This window comes from Myxocyprinus asiaticus, chromosome 39, assembly GCF_019703515.2.
Source record: "Myxocyprinus asiaticus isolate MX2 ecotype Aquarium Trade chromosome 39, UBuf_Myxa_2, whole genome shotgun sequence".
In the NCBI taxonomy this organism is placed as follows: Eukaryota; Metazoa; Chordata; class Actinopteri; order Cypriniformes; family Catostomidae; genus Myxocyprinus; species Myxocyprinus asiaticus.
Window position 1 is genome coordinate 41,162,201 of NC_059382.1, and position 18,022 is coordinate 41,180,222.

At 37.2% G+C, this 18,022-nt stretch overlaps 2 protein-coding genes across 6 annotated transcripts in view; one reads left to right on the forward strand and one right to left on the reverse strand.

Moving 5' to 3' along the window:
- The window catches only part of LOC127429791 (structural maintenance of chromosomes protein 4-like), a 44,532-nt gene extending 42,698 nt beyond the window's left edge, over nucleotides 1–1,834 (forward strand). For both annotated transcript variants that reach the window (XM_051678996.1, XM_051678997.1), the window contains exon 24: nucleotides 1,464–1,834. In XM_051678996.1, the coding sequence (XP_051534956.1) occupies nucleotides 1,464–1,622 (159 nt within the window). In that variant the 3' untranslated portion in view covers nucleotides 1,623–1,834. The remainder of the gene's footprint in view (nucleotides 1–1,463) is intronic.
- The window catches only part of LOC127429809 (tripartite motif-containing protein 59-like), a 226,887-nt gene extending 218,397 nt beyond the window's left edge, over nucleotides 1–8,490 (reverse strand). The window contains exons 1-2 of one of the 4 annotated variants that reach the window (XR_007895343.1): nucleotides 8,456–8,487; nucleotides 3,778–5,458 (exon numbers count right to left, since the gene is read on the reverse strand). Coding sequence is in view for 3 of the 4 variants with exons in the window: in XM_051679048.1 (XP_051535008.1) it covers nucleotides 4,180–5,458; nucleotides 8,456–8,475 (1,299 nt within the window). In the remaining variant the exon portion in view is untranslated. Of the gene's footprint in view, nucleotides 1–1,969; nucleotides 5,459–5,842; nucleotides 5,848–8,455 lie in introns of those variants that run through there. The other 3 variants (XM_051679050.1, XM_051679048.1, XM_051679049.1) reach the window with 3 other exon arrangements.
- Nucleotides 8,491–18,022: the final 9,532 nt, after the last annotated feature.

An 18,022-nucleotide genomic window follows, 5' to 3' on the forward strand; every position in this document is an offset into this window, starting at 1 on the left:
GATTTTTCAGCTTCCTGCAGGGAGAGATGTGTTTCTTGAAGAAACACTATATCATATTTCTTACGCTTAAGAAAAGAATGAACCTTCCTTCTTTTTATGGGGTGCCCCAACCCATTCCATGTGGAGAGAGATAGTACACTCATATTAACATTTGACATTTTGATATAGTAGAAAAAAAAATTTGTGTGCCAAAAACAAAATTATACAGACTACATTCCCCATTAGTGAAACAATCAACCCCCGAACAAAACAAACAGAAAAAAGAAAAACGTGCACATTAACCCCACACACGATAGCGCCATTTGGTAGAAATAGGCAGCGCTGCAGTTTTAATAATCTTTATAGAATGTAGTAATGTCTGTTAATGTTAATAAGTTATTATAAATGGTTTATCTATGGTTTACAGTGAAGGCATGATGTGGGTTCTTTTCTGAATTGTCAGCAAAACAAGTTTAAACTTGATTCAGTGAGCCTGTGTGATTATGTGGGACATGTAACAGGTTGATGAATACACATCCTCACATGTTTAACACACTTCTAAAAACTAAGTACTTAAAAATGAAAACTACCATCAGACATACAATATGTGTTCTAACAGCTTAAATTATTAACCCACATAAAATAAATAATAATATTTACTTCAGTATGATAATATTCCATTCCAGAACTTAATAATAGCTGTTTTCAATTGAACAATGTTGTTTACTTTATTTAAAATAAATGCAGACATCATTTTAGCAGAATGATATTATTTTTATTCACTTGTTCTTTCACAAACAGTAGTCCATGTTCCGCAGTAGTGGAGACAGGATCTGTTCCTCCCGTTACAGCTGGTCATATAAGTTCATCGTTAGATTATATTTGACCTCATATCTCACAGCAACAGCACTTTGGAAATTAAAAACAGCCATTTGCAATCGGAGTTTGCACGATTTCTTCGATAAAAAAGATAATATCAATCAACAGCTGCTGCGGGTCAATTGTGTCTAATAGAGCAGACACAATAACAATGACGGTGACCCTTGAATTATCATCATTTATGTAAAATCCTGAGTTTTTACTGATGCAATGATCAAGTGGAAATTTGAAGAAGCCCTAATCTCCAATAAACTGTGGGTGTTTCAACCCCACTAACAGCACTTTTTGGGCGTTTCAGCACAATTTGAGGGAAGCACCTATAGACAGCAGTTCTTTTCTGGGTTACCAAAAGAACCTGGAAGGGGTGGAGCGTTTGTTTGTAAACAGTAACTCCATCTATAGAACTTGCTGACAAGCCATAGTGATGTTCGGTTTGAGTGAATCATCAGAGATGGTTCTTTTCACTTAACTGGTCAAAATAGTTGACATTGTTCTAAATGATTCATGATTTTTTATTTATTTCCTGTATAACTGTTCTGAAAAACACATTCAGGAAAACTGTTACTTGACCTAAATGCTCTTCTGATTGTGACTCATGATTACAGGAACAAACGAAGAATGCTCAGTTCATCATCATCTCTCTGAGGAACAACATGTTTGAGATGGCCGACCGTCTCATCGGCATCTACAAGACACACAACACCACCAAGAATGTGGCCATCAACCCCAAAACTATCGTCCTGAGAGAGATCGAGACCGCATGAGGAAACTCACTCATCAATACATCATAAATGTGTTCATTATCATGTGTCTCTGTCCAGCTTTCACACCTTTCATTATTCTCTACTCATATTTTTAACCTTTGTAAAAGAAAATGACTGTTTTGTACTCTGTAGTAGAAATCTGTGAGATATTTGCATGTTTTAATTACACTGTTGTCTTGTGTTCCTTTGAAATAAAATATGATTATAGTTCACTTGATACTCTTTATTACAGCGCAATAAGCACTTTTCATATCAGGCCACATTCACACACATCCATTTTCATATTATCAAAACTTGAATTTCCTAAAATCATCATTTCTCATATGCCGTAATGGAGCGTTTTCAAAATAAAACTTGTGGATGTGGCCTCAGTCTCACATTGGAGTGTTTTAGTCAAATCACATACAGCCAAATGAACACATCAATACAATTTATTTTTGAATTGGTCAATCATTTTGTTAATAAGCCTCTAGATTAAAATGTTCAGGTGGCTCATGTAAGTGTGATTTGGAATATTTGAACAGACCGTAAAATAAGACCAGTGGTACTCGATTCTGAACGTTTTCTACAATAAACAGTTAAAAGGATTCAGGAACAAATGTGTTCTCAGTGAATCACTTCTGGTAGCACAAAGATGTGCACCGTATAAAAACTTTCACAAGAAATTATGAATGTACAGCAAACAAAAAGGTCATTTCTGCACAAACCGATCTGAAATCTGTCAAAACATTTGTTCCAACAATAGGATGCGTTGGAGGGCAGGGCTGTATATTTGTATGTTTCAATGGTTTTGTCATTTTGTCGTTCTATTTAATGCTGCAGAAAAGACATTTAAATACACTGATAGTTAAAACACACAGCACATAAACTAGGTCCCATATACACCGAATGAAGGTTATTGATTTAGATTTGTACAGGTGTTTTGTCATATCTAGTACAAATCAATGTAGTTTACACAAAGGCACAATGTCTAATATCTGCTTCAGTGCCAGCTAGGTAAACACGTAAAGAAGGCATCCTGGGAAATGTAGTTAAAGTACTGCAGCTACTAACCTGCTGATCATTACAGACTTGTTTTATAAACCACATGATTTACAATAAATTGTTCTATACTGATGGACATGCAGCATTAATAAAATAAGCACTCTTTGTTACAGATTTTAAGACCCTGTTGCAAGGGTGCACTTGGTGTCCATATATACTTGTAAAACATGTCTGATTAACCTACAGCTCATACTGTTAGTGAAGAATCACTTTGAGTTTGTCAGCTTTACACTGTTAGAATTTCACCAGCTGTAACTACCGTTAAAACCTCTGAAACATCTAATCTGATTACATTCAACCTTAAAGCTCCACACAGAAGGAATATGACGAGTTAGTTAAAGCTAAAGCACAGGAACATGCTTCATCATTCACAATTCAGTTCATGCGAGTTAATATTGTGCTTTTTTGTAAGGGATGATCCAATACTTGGTTTTTAACCGGATCGGGTATCGGTTTGATGAGGCTGTGTGGAATACGCATTATCTAATATCAGTTAGTGAGGTATAGATATTCTAAACTGACAAAGAGAAAAACAACCCTGTTATCGGATCAGTATCACCTGATACTTAGAATGGAGATATTGGATCAGGAGAGGAAAAGTGGTACCAGTGCTTTAGTGTTTTGCTTACAATATGAATAAATGCATGAACGTTACATTCATATAGCACTTTTCTGACACTACTCTCAAAGCACTTTACACAGTGAACAGAGGACTCTCCTCAACCACCACCAGTGTGCAGCATCCACCTGGATGATGTGACACAGCCATAGTGCACCAGTACACTCACCACACACCAGCTATTGGTGGAGAGGAGAGAGTAGAGTTATAGAGCCAATTAGTGGATGGGGATTATTAGGAGGCCATGATTGAGAAGGGCCAATGGGGGCAATTTAGCCAGGACACCGGGGTTACACCCCTACTCTTTACGAGAAGTGCTCTGGGATTTTTAATGACCACAGAGAGTTAGGACCTCGGTTTAACGTCTCATCCAAAGGACAGTGCCTTTTTACAGTATAGTGTCCCCATCACTATCCTGGGGCATTAGGACCCACACAGACTGCAGGGTGAGCACCCCCTGCTGGCTTCCCTAATACCTCTTCCAGCAGCAACCTTAGTTTTCCCAGGAGGTCTCCCATCCAGGTACTGACCAGACTCAACCCTGCTTAGCTTCAATAGGCTGAATATAACTGAGACCAGTTGTTTTGAAACAGAAAACATGTAGAGACAGAGAAAATATAGCTATTATTTACATTTCAGTTTTGTAATTAATTATCAGTGATTTAAAAAAGGTAGCATAAAAAGCAGAACCACCAAGATGTTGATCTAAACAATCGGATATCAGCATGCATTTTTGCATGAGACATTTTAAGCAAAAATGGTTGAGCAGAACAACTGTGTGTCACTCGCTCATAAAACTATTGCGTAAATTGTTGCGTTCAATTCTATAAGACAATTTACACAAAGAATGGAAATGTGTTGTGCTCACATTTCATGAGCAGCAGCAGTTCAACACTAGTGTAGTGTTTGGAGAAAGGTGAGCAGATGTTGGTAGGTGTTTTCCCCTAAAGTCGAAATAGAAGAGCGTAACGTCATGTTGATGTTCTGTAGCAGACAGAGGAGAAACTTCCCCATGTCATGAAGTTCACTGGAAACATTTTGAACTATATGACTGACTCCTGACAGAACTGAGAACCCAAGACTGCTTCCACCCATCGGGTTCAAACACAGTGCCATCAGTATCAGCATGAGCAATATCAGGACTAAAGCTGAAGATGGAACAAGACGCCAGAACCGAGTTTGACTTGTAGAGTGAGTGCCGTTCATCGAGCACACCTGAGTGCGACAGGTAATTTCTGGAAGCGGGCCGTCTCTGAGCCCAACGATCGTCACACGTGCCCAGTGTTCCTCGAAGAACTGCTCTGCTCGCGGTGTGATGTGAAGGCGGGGAACCTCGGGTAATGTTTTCTGACTCAACACATTCACGCGCTCCCTCAGCTGATGCACCTTCTCCAGGTAAACCAACGGACAGTCTTCTCTCTCAACACTGGAGCTGAGAGAGATCAGGTCGCTCTGTTCTTCCTGCATGTCCTTCAGCTGCTCGATGAGCGGGTTGTATGCACGTGCCAGCAGCACGCTCGCACCGTCCAGAGCCTGCAGGAACTGCTCCTTCTTCTGGGTGAGAATGAGATCGAGGTCCTGAAAGAAGTGCAATACCACCTCACGGTCATTCTGAACGAGCTCTTCACTCCGAAGCTTCTCCTGCTGTAGACGCTCCGTCAGACCGCACACTTCTTCCCAGCACTTACCTCTCAAAGGCTCCAGCAGACGGGGCTGCGCGGCACGCTCTTTCATGTACGCTGTCTGCAGGTCATCGATGGCATGACCTTGATGCTGCCCGATCGTGAGGCAGAAGCCGCATATGAGCTTGCGGTCCTGGACGCAGTAAACGTTGAGAGGCTGGCGCGGATGTTCAGGGCAGGGGGGAGAACGTGGCCCGTCGTCACGCTGGTACTTTTCTACGATGGCACGCAGACAGACATTGACAGGAAGCGCGTCCACGCCGTTGGTTGGCAGCTCCACCACGCTGCGGCATTGAGGGCATTTAAGCGGCAGGCGGAGGGGACGCCAGATGGAGAAGTTAACAGAGACCTGCAGGACGTTGTCCAGACAGCCCTTACAGAAGGTGTGAGAACATGGCAACACTCGTGGGTCAGTAAACAGACAGTAACACACAGAACACGTCAGATCCTCCTCCAGGTTATCCATGACACAACATAAATCACAGCACTGCCTGAAAAAAAAAGAGGTGGAAGGGTCACTGACAAATAAGTTTGTTAGAGGTGATAAAAATTAGAAATGTTTTAAAAATCTAGTTTAAAATGCACATTTTAAGTTTGTAGAAATGTAATCTTTGTGGCCACATTGGTTTCACACATTTTTGGAAAACTAGGCCTGACGTGATTATTAAATAAGTCTGATTGTAGTTTTGATTTGTGACGATTATTGTGCACTTTAAATTCCAATCATATTCTACTGTCAAATTAAGGGAATTTTAAGTGAATATAGAGATGCCATGTTGTTAAGCACTGCAACTGAACTTTAAGCATCTCAAGCTGGCACCACACTAGCCAATTATTCCAGTGATTTGGAAAAATCATTTATGAGCTTCACTGACATAATCACCAGCCAGGCGGAGATCATTCTGTCGCTGGGGCGTGGTCTTGTGCTCTCGTCAAGTGACCATCACTGAGTCGCACAGTGGACCGCACTCAGAACAGCTATCAGGATTTTGATAGTCGCTAAATGAAAGCGAAACCGGAGCGCTTTGCTGAGTAATGGCAAATGTTCTTGAGTCATTGTGGGTTCATACATGCAGTGGTAAATGTGCTGTAAATGATTGTTTTATGGAATGGTATGCAGAGATCAGATATCACTGTAGTGTCCTGAGATTTCTGACCACTCTAGACTCTATAGTCAGCAATCAAACGTGTGTCTGCGAGCTGCGGTCAGTGATGCTTTCTGCCTGTCAATCATTTTGCACGTTCTCACGGTGTAGTAGTTGAAGCAGATCATTCAGGTTTAATGACATATTCAGATTCATAATAGATGTCCACTGCTACTGTTGTACTTGACAATTGTGAGAAGGTGACGGTCTCAACTGTATCTTTGGAGGGCGGAGTTTTAGAAATCGGGGGCGTGGCTAATTCAATGGCTCAGTCTTGAGGAAGTTCCAGAACAGCTAAAATGGCTTACATCACCTTTAATGACACACAGTGACAGAGAAGAGAAGCCCGATTACTTTAGGTCTTCCTCATGTGAAATAAAGACTGGTGGTGTTAACCAGAGACCATGTGTGAAAGTGAAGGATTTCATAAAAACAATATTCGGCTGCGTTCCAACAACAACATTGTAAATGTAAAGCTGACAAAGACTAAAGTTGATCAAAAACAGAGACATTATGTTTTTGGTAATATTTCATGTCATTCTACCCCTGTGCAATATTTCCAAGGTTTTAAAGCCTTAAAGGAAATCATATGTCCCTGTTTTTATTATGAGTCTACAGTAAGTTCAATATGAATAAAATGCAAACATACACCTTACCTTGACTATTTGTATGACAGCTAATTGTAATAATTGTGAAAGACCTAAGCCAATTGAATTAATTGTCAGTCACAATTTTGGTTTGTCAATTACTCGTCAGCCAAATGACATCATTGATTTTGATATTTAATGATAAAAATAGATATATTATTTAAGTTTTGTGGGTCTAAAGGTCTCCTCTCTGTTTTATGTGTTTTGTCACATGACCACAGAATGTGGGGTACACCACATGACTTTAAGTCTATCAAATATTAATCATATTTTAAAACGATCGTTCCACTACTTATTTTAAGAAATAAAAGATTATTCTGCACTAGTCATGCCAACATTTCTTTTTTGAAGAATTTCAGATTGTGATTTTTATGTTTCTGGATGGTTACACCACATGACATTTTGATATTTTTTCTGGGGCTTAAACTCTATCTATATAAAAAAATCTGTTCCAGTGAGACACTTACAATGGAAGTCAATGGGGTCAATTTCTGGAGGGTTTAAAGACAGAAATGTGAAGATTATAATTTTATAAAAGCACTTACATTAATTCTTCTGTTAAACTCATGTATTATTTGAGCTGTAAAGTTGTTTAAATTATTACAGTTATTTTAGGGTTTGTTGACATTACATCATCATGGTAATGAAGTTGTAAAATTGTCTATAACTTTCCACAGATGCGGTTAGTAAGAGATTTAATCACAGTAAAATCATGTTAACACACATATTGTTTATGTCTTGTGTCTATACTTTTGAAACAGTGAGTATTTTAATGTTTACAGATTGACCCCATTGACTTCCATTGTAAGTGTCTCACTGGAACACACATTTGTGAAAAATAAAGAAATAACATTTTTGTGGTAATCAATACTATGACACAAATGCTGTGGATTGAGATTATGTTTCTCAGTTGTTTATTCTGAAACAGCAGCTGTTAATCTCAGTTTGACACACTGAAACTTTACAGTTCAAAAGAGACTCATGTAAACATGTTTTCTGTGAGAAATTACACAAATGTGTTTTCTCCAGCAGTGCATTTCTATAATGCTTTCAAACACAAATTAATTTTTGTGCATTTCATTATGATATTGAAAATTACAATTGTAATGTAATATTTTTGAAATATTTCTTGGTGAAAGAAGTGAACATAATGAAATCACACTGTCATATATTCAGAGTGTCAAGTACATAATGAAGGCAGAGTTTTACTGTGTTCTCAGGACAAAAGTTATTCATTAAATGGCAGGTTGGGGCAAGTTGTCTCTAGTTATATGTACATTTATACAATTAAGTCATGACATTTTCCGTTGGGCAAAACTGGTTTGAACATTTTATACATTACCTTTTACATTGTTGTGTATATTTAGCTAAAAGGCCTTTGATATTCTGTTCAATGGCAGATTTCATAAGCGGGGTAAGTTGTCACAAAAGCTGACCGTGTTCAATGAACTGTATGTTACACATCATATACTGTAAGTGCACATGTATAATATGTTTCTCTGAGAGCGTGATGTAAATATGACTTCTTTTTGTTTATAGAGGCGCACGTGAAATAAAAGAGGTGACGAGACATTTTAACATGAAAAACACTGTGAAACCGTGTTTATTATCAGGCGAAGCTCATAACATGAGAAAAGTAGTTATCGATTAAAAACAGTGAAATATGCTTTAAAAACAGAAATAAGTTTAAACTCACCGGACAGAACAAAACACCATACGCGCATGCGCTCACTGCACACACTACTTTCGACCAATCACAGCTCTTCTTTTATCACGTTTTCTGAAACATGAAATGTGATTGGTGGAAACCGCATCACGTCTCAGCGGTTTATATGTACTCACCTGAACCAGAGATTATTTAGCAGAGACGGGCCACTTCTATTTAAATCAATGGGAGAAATTGGAGCGCCCAACGGTCAACTGATGTAGAAAGGAAGTCCCGCCTTACACTTAAAAGAGCCAATCACCTTTTAGATACAGACAACATCCGTCAATCCACTGAAGCGCATGCGCGATAGCTATACACGGCGGGAACATTTTTATTTTTTAGCGTAATATGAGGTAAAGAATCACAATTTATTATTCCAGTATTGTCAAATTTTACTACTGATTTGAAATGTGTTCTTAGATCTTAATTTTGACCAACTGTTCTTGAGATTTCGGTGTTCCCCGTTCAAGTAGATAGGAGCTGGCATGACTGGAAATAGCCTCCTGAGAGTGTTCCACAGATGACCAACAGTGGACTGACTCGCTAGAGAGAGAGTTTGGCTGAACTCAACACGTCATCCTCTCTCAACCCGTGTTAGAAACATTTATCAATTATAATAGAGTTCCTGCCTTAATGCCGTACATTTTGAACTAACTTCTTACAAATTAATATGCTTGTATTGTAAATTAAGGAAGTACTTCTATTAAAAGTTAATAACAGAAATATGATTTTATGTAATATGACACAGTTATAAAGTTAGTCATTGCTCAGTGAGGACGGATTGACAGTTATCGTTCATGAAGGTGTCAAACTGATTTCAGCATTTGTGTCATAATATTGATTACCACAAAAATTAATTGACTCATTCCTCCTTTTCTTTATATAAAAAAAAAAAAAAAAAAAAAAAAAGCACAAATCTGTGATAATCAATATTATGCCACAAATGCTGCTGATTGAGTTTAACTTGTATTGAACATGTATTATTTCATAGTGAGACATCACAGAATTCATTAAATCCCTCACTAACACTTACTGATGTTTGTGCTGCTGTTCTCCCACTAAAAATGATGTCACTTCCTGGAGGATGATATCATTAAGTGGCTTTTGTTATTCTAAAGCTGTATCCATGTACCTGTGTGTGTCATAGTAACTGAATTTAATCTGCTTTTGTTAAAAGTTCAACCTCGTTTATTGTATTTAGCATGTATACAGCACTTACAGTTGAGAAGATGCTCAATTATAAAGGACACATTGTTTTACTGTTGTTGTTTTACAAGTTGACCCAATAAACATGTTACTTTGCAAGTCAAGCAGTCACTAAATATTCACTAATTTTGCATGTGTCCTGAAACCAAAAACCTGTGTGAATGACTACACAGAACACACTGATAGACTAATGTCTTCTGATTTCATACATTTCAAAATAATATTTATACAGTATTGGTCAGAAACAAATGTTAGTCCAAGTTAACACACACATGGTGTAATAAATTACCAAGTAATTTCAAGACGTTGTGGTATATATTTACACCATCACTGGAATGTGTGAATTTGTGCAGGAACAGTGTATCATGAATGTGCACGCAGCAGTATATGCACAATAAAACAGTGATTTCTCTACGACTGATACGACTAGAGTGTACAAACACATTATTATGTCAGCGCTGAACCGGATTCATTGATTGCCGCTCTGTTAGTGGTGTTCATAAAGCGTGTAAAACACAAAGTGCTGTGTAAATAAACTCGAGCAGCTGCTGAGGTGGACGGAGATCACACTTTTCTTGCAACTGTTTTCTGAGTGACAAGAATGCACGTGTTCAGTGAGAACTGCACGCTACCAACATTATTCTGTGGTAGTATAAACATTAAAATATGTAAATAAGAGTGTCGATTACCTTCAAAGCAATCTCAGTAAAAACGGTTTAATTGAATCAAATATTAAAGGTGAAACTGCACAAGATGACTCCGGCTTTGCCAGTGAATTTCTCCAAGATGAGATCACAGACAATCATAAACCATGAGATTCATCCATGCAGAAACACTGACGTGTGAAAAAAACAAACAAACATGTTAGTCCATAAACCACAAATTCTGTAGTGCAGCTTCACATTCGGCCTTACAATGATTCTTCTCTCTTTTTACAAAATTACACAATCCACTACAAATTACTAATTAAATATATATTACTTCAATTACGTCATCGAAAAATAAACATTACTAATTACTTTATGTACGTCCAAATTCTGCACATTTATGAATCAATGTACTCTACATATTTTAGAAATGTCACCCAAGTAATGTACAGTACTGAACAGCAGTTGACTGAAAACTAATCTGATTACATGTAATGTGTACTTTTGGACTAAAACTGGTTAGATTGCAATAACTCGCTTTATAATTAGATTCCAGCAAACACTGATTGTGGATTAGATTATGAATCATTCAAGGCAAACAACATTTCCTTCTGCCATTTTGAAGTTTTATGCAGTACTCCTGCAAAGTATGTCCACTTCAGGAAAACTGGCTCAGACTAAACCTCAAAATGATATTTGATTTACAAAACCATTCACCAATAATCTCATTTTAACAACAGAATATGAGGCTGTAATTTTTGACAGTACCTGTCCTCAAGTCCATCCCTTATAGAGATAGTTCCCCCCCAAAAGAAAATTCTCTCATCAGTTACTCACCCTCATGATATCCCAGATGTGTTTGACTTTCTTTCTTCAGCAGAACACATTTGAAGACAAATAGATAAATATATCAGCTCAGAAGGTCCTTAAAATGCAAGTGCATGGAGATTTCTCTTTTGAACCTCCAGAAATCACAGACAGTCAGTATAAACATCATCTATATGACTCCAGTGTAGAGCTGATCTTTCTGAACACACGTGCATGTTCAGCACACACACATACAGGTGCATCTCAATAAATTAGAATGTGGAAAAGTTCATTTATTTCAGTAATTCAACTCAAATTGTGAAACTCGTGTATTAAATAAATTCAGTGCACACAGACTGAAGTAGTTTAAGTCTTTGGTTCTTTTAATTGTGATGATTTTGGCTCACATTTAACAAAAACCCACCAATTCACTATCTCAACAAATTAGAATACATCATGAGACCAATAAAAAAATCATTTTTAGTGAATTGTTGGCCTTCTGGAAAGTATGTTCATTTACTGTATATGTACTCAATACTTGGTAGGGGCTCCTTTTGCTTTAATTACTGCCTCAATTCGGCGTGGCATGGAGGTGATCAGTTTGTGGCACTGCCGAGGTGGTATGGAAGCCCAGGTTTCTTTGACAGTGGCCTTCAGCTCATCTGCATTTTTTGGTCTCTTGTTTCTCATTTTCCTCTTGACAATACCCCATAGATTCTCTATGGGGTTCAGGTCTGGTGAGTTTGCTGGCCAGTCAAGCACACCAACACCATGGTCATTTAACCAACTTTTGGTGCTTTTGGCAGTGTGGGCAGGTGCCAAATCCTGCTGGAAAATGAAATCAGCATCTTTAAAAAGCTGGTCAGCAGAAGGAAGCATGAAGTGCTCCAAAATTTCTTGGTAAACGGGTGCAGTGACTTTGGTTTTCAAAAAACACAATGGACCAACACCAGCAGTATGACATTGCACCCCAAATCATCACAGACTGTGGAAACTTAACACTGGACTTCAAGCAACTTGGGCTATGAGCTTCTCCACCCTTCCTCCAGACTCTAGGACCTTGGTTTCCAAATGAAATACAAAACTTGCTCTCATCTGAAAAGAGGACTTTGGACCACTGGGCAACAGTCCAGTTCTTCTTCTCCTTAGCCCAGGTAAGACGCCTCTGACGTTGTCTGTGGTTCAGGAGTGGCTTAACAAGAGGAATACGACAACTGTAGCCAAATTCCTTGACACATCTGTGTGTGGTGGCTCTTGATGCCTTGACCCCAGCCTCAGTCCATTCCTTGTGAAGTTCACCCAAATTCTTGAATCGATTTTGCTTGACAATCCTCATAAGGCTGCGGTTCTCTCGGTTGGTTGTGCATCTTTTTCTTCCACACTTTTTCCTTCCACTCAACTTTCTGTTAACATGCTTGGATACAGCACTCTGTGAACAGCCAGCTTCTTTGGCAATGAATGTTTGTGGCTTACCCTCCTTGTGAAGGGTGTCAATGATTGTCTTCTGGACAACTGTCAGATCAGCAGTCTTCCCCATGATTGTGTAGCCTAGTGAACCAAACTGAGAGACCATTTTGAAGGCTCAGGAAACCTTTGCAGGTGTTTTGAGTTGATTAGCTGATTGGCATGTCACCATATTCTAATTTGTTGAGATAGTGAATTGGTGGGTTTTTGTTAAATGTGAGCCAAAATCATCACAATTAAAAGAACCAAAGACTTAAACTACTTCAGTCTGTGTGCATTGAATTTATTTAGTACACGAGTTTCACAATTTGAGTTGAATTACTGAAATAAATGAACTTTTCCACATTCTAATTTATTGAGATGCACCTGTACATCACCTGTCAATCAAACAGGGCACAACTGTTACTAGGTTGATAGCGAATTATACAGTTACGTGCTCTGGATTTGTTTCAACAGCAGAATAAGAATATGAACATTCTAATAAGTGACACAGGCCTAGTCTATCACAAATATACCCCATTATTGTTCTGTTATTGATGTTTTAATCAGTCTGCCTGTCCAGTCGGGCAAGTAAAATTCTCTTTCACTTGCCCCTTCCCGGACAAGCGTTAATGTCGCGCCCTGATTAAATATTGTATTCAACATTCTCTGATAAAATTTTTTCCTTCTGCAGTATATCATAAAGTAAATAAATGTACGTTGTTTTAAAGGAGTTTTAGATATTATTTTGGAAAACAAGCTAAAAATAGACTAAATCAAAAACATATTGGTACAAGTAAAAGTACTGAGAAATATTATGACTCAAGTAAGAGTAAATAAGTAGTTAGCTCAAGTAATTACATTACAAGTTACTTTATGAAAATTATATTATATAGTATATACACTTCCATTTTTAGAACAAAGACATTTTTGTTCTTGAAAGAAGTTGATGCTTCCTTTCACCAAGAAAGCATTAAATTGATCAAAAATACTGCTAAAATCTTTAATAGCAAATTATTATTACGGTTTGAATGAATTGTTTTAAGTGGTATTTATTCCATTTTTTCTTTACCCGTGATGGTAAACATATACTGTGTCACCTATTCCTTACAAAAGCATCATAAAGTGCTAATTTGGTACTCAAGAAAATGTTCTTATTATTAGAACAATTGGAAATGGTTGCGCTGCCATGCGGAAATCACAATACAGTGGGTTTTTTCCCCATTTGCTGAGGTATTGAGAAGTTGCTTTACACTTGCAAGTCAAATTTTGGTTTTAAAAATAGGCAAAAAGAATGTTATTTTCTCCTAAAGTCTATTGGTTTAGAGAGATGAAGGCTATCCATGCATTACTGTTTTGAAAAAAGAATCTCTAACCAGCATAGAGAGGGAAGTGGACGGCCAGATGCACAACAAAAAGACAAGAAAATCACAGTCTCTAGTTTGAGAAACAGACTCCTCACAGGTCATAAACTAGCAGCTTCTAAATGCCAAAGACCTGCATTGCTGCAAGAGGATTCTTGGACAAACAGAAACATTTTAAAAATACAACATTTATTTAAATAAAAATAGCCATTTGTAACATTCTTCATGTCTCTAAATCGTCTCTAAATTACATAATGTGCATTGTGACTGAAACACCTTCCTATTTCAGGTTTATTCTCATTCACGTATGTCCAAGTATTTTGGCTATTAAGTTAACATACTGTACAAAACTAATATAATGCAATATCATAGAGGAGGAAATGTACTGTTTTCAGATCTGGAATGAGATTATTAAGCAAACTGTTATCAACTGAATAAGGTAAAAATAAACATTTCACACAGTGTTTAGTGAGAGATATGATTGATTCAAACACTAAAAGTGGTTGTTCTGTATATGTATTATTGTGTTACAGTTGTAATAATAAAGTCTTAATGAACATTATGGTTATTTAACATATTAAGTAAATTGTAACATTTGGTTACATTATGTTTTGTGATTTCTCATACCTGCTTTATATAACACACATCCCTTGCGCACTTTTGGCCTCTAGTGGGCGAGACAGGACAGGGAAGTACAGTATAGCACCATGAGCGAGAGTGTTACCCGCTAGGACAGTTTATTTTGAACAAGAGGGGCGAACGGTTAAGGAGGACAATACCGAACTGATGCAGATTGATAGAATGATAGAATAGTGCAATGAACCGGATGGTGGGAAAAAAAATTATGTTCAGTGAGAAGTCAAAAGAAGATCACAATGTACAGTATGTGATTGTAACTATATCAGATATTATTAATAAAACATGGGAACTCGTTGCGTTGGCATTTTTTGCCCCCATATTTTGAATTTTGGTGAAATTTTTGTTCATTTCAGTGCATTTTTGCCCCGAGTCCCCATTCATTTCCGACACTATTGGCATTGTATCTTTCCAAGGTATTTAAAAGTTTGTTTTAGACCTACTGTTGCAAGTAAACAAGATATCTCCACATATGTGTCAAACTACATTGTGTTAAAGTTTGACAGTTAAAACATTGTCAAGTGAAGTTTGATCAGTGGTTAAATGTGTTCAGACGGTTCCCTCGTACCTGAATGAGCAGAAAATCATAGTATTACAGTTCTTGTATAGTGACAGGGCAGAAAGTGTTGGAGAAGCGAGAGAAGAGAGGACACCGGCGGCTGGTTATGCAAGCTGCTGTATTCATGATGCTGTGCCCCGCGGGCTTCCGTCGTGCTCCACACAGAGCGTTTTAGTTTATAAACAGATTTAGCGCTTATAACTTTCTTCTTCCCAGAAATTCAGAAATATTATTTATTTTTTTAACTTCGTAATTGTGGTGAAAAATGACTGTAGTGAAGTTGAATACTTCATTTTTAATCAACTCAAGTAGAAGTACTATTATTTATTTATACTTAAAGTAGATAAATGTACTCAAGTACTGTAACTAGAGTAGTTGTAATTCGTTACTTTCCACCTCTGAGTTTAACTATTAGTTAAACCATAGTTACCTCACAATTAACCATAGTTACTACTACAATATTACTCTAGTAAAACCATGGTTAACTATTTTATTAAACCCATTATAAGAAATGTCATCGTTAGATATGTTAGTGTGAATTTACTCCAGAAACTTTCTCTCCGATTTTCTCTCATTACTCTACAAGACACTGATTCCTCTAGTTTGAATGAGTCTTGTGACGGCACAAGCACTTGTCTGCTTGTGTCTTTCAGCATGTTAAGAAATAGTTCCCATCCTGCACAAGTATTTGCTAATATAGCCTAATCCTTTTTATTTAACTTTGAGGCTTATGACTATTGTTCATGTTAGCCAAACAATATCCCTAGTTTAAAAAAACAACTTTAGAAACGATATTTTTGATACAACATCAGTATCGGAAGTATCGATACTTTAAGATCGATCCGCCCATCCCTACACTACTCTAGTGTGCATCAGCCGGGAGAAGATTCAATCTCTTCCCCGGTCACTTTACGCAACTCACAGACGCGGCGCTGACCGCACACAGAAATGCCAATTTCTGAATTTCTTTTAATAACCCGCTTATTATTTGAACTTTAATAAAGGATGCTTTAGAGGTATAATGCTGGGGTGTTTCACTGCGAAACAGAATGCAGCACAATAATCTTTATCCCGATTATCTTGTTTTCATAATCGTTGGAAGCCAAAGTCGTAATGGCAAATAAAATTCAATTAATCACCCAGCCCTACTACAGCGGTTAATGTTTTCTAAAGCAATGCGATCACTTTTGGTGCGAAAAAGATCAATATTTAAATACTTGAACTATAATTCAACGTGAGGGTAAGCTTTACGAGAGAGCGGAGATCACGTGGTCTCTCGTGTGATGTATTCGCTTTGGCATGTTACGGACGTAATCTCAAGTTCCGTAATCGGTTGAGATATCCAGGATAAGCACACAAATGCACCATTATCTACATTTCCATCCAAAGGTTTTTTTGCAACAAAAAGTGTAGTACTTCAAAAAGATTACCGATATAGCTGATGGAAACGCAAATTAAATCGCTAAAATTTCACAAGTGTCGACATAATATTTTCCTATTTAACTCTAGCGCATGAACTCTGTCAATACATCAAATGTCATGAAAAACTGGTTTGGAAACACTTTTTGTCAAGAAAATTAGCATTAATGCAAAAATATAGTGTCACATGACAGAATTTACCCCAATCATTAGCCTGTGATAATCATGACGACGGTATACATCCTTGAAAGCCATTTTATTGTACGTGATTATGGATTGATCTTTATGGGATATAGATCCGATGCTGCAAACATGAAACTTCCAGGAGTCTCATATCATGGAGAACAAATGAATGGCCACTGTTTGTGATTAATTTAATTGCGGTAGACATCTGTTTATTTATTAATGTTGCTTTTCCACACCATTCAAAATAACGACGACAGACGACAGTCATGGAATTAACCCACAATACAAAAAAAAAAAAACAAAAAAAAAAAACTTATTTCTGTGCACAAAGATGTTTTAAATTAAAAATAAATACACAATACTAGGAGAAAAGCTTCAGTGGAACACTAGCATAAAGCCCAATTCTATAAAATTATTTATACTTTTGTAAAAAATGCCAGCAAAATTTCCTGTATTAAATTAAATACCAAAAAAAAAACAAAACAAAAAAAAGAAAAAAGCATGAAATTAAAATTACCAAAAAATTTAGACATTATATATATATATACACACACACATACACACACACACACACATACACACAATTATATGCCTTTACACAAACTTAAATTAGCTTTACCCTGTTCTGTAGATGAAAAAGTAGTCTGAATGACATTCTCAGAATGTTCTACACTTTTTTCAAGACTATAAAGTATCAGAACTATTTGTCCAATGCTGAGTTCCCTTTCAGAAAATGAGCTTTTGAACTTTTTAAACGTTTAAATATTTTAAATCTAACCCTGTTTACCTCGGATTGCATTTGCTAAGCTTTTTCGGAAAATGTAAATTGCATTATGATGTTAAAAATTGCTGGACAAATATGCGGGACATAATGTAGTTGTGATGGTGTTGCTTTAGGTTAGATGATTGTTCAAAATAGCCTATTGAATATCGGGAATGTATCATATGTAAACCCTGATATTACACCGCATCAGTGTTTCTTTAATAGCTGTGCACACAGCATATACACATCGATGGATTATCCTTAAATTAAGACCGAAAATTTCCCCTACTACTTGGTGCAGGTTGCCAGCTTGAACAGGGCCATGACGATTCACTTTCGGGTCGGAACCAGTGGCAACCTGCTATAGGCGCAACATCAAGACCAATATTACAGTCCTATCAGAAGAGCAACAGCTCCCTTTTGATCACAATTCCTCATCTCCTGATTGCATTTATTTGTGAAATTAAAATGACAGTATGCTGGCTAATTTCAATGAATTGTCTCAATACTCTCCCCATTTTACTA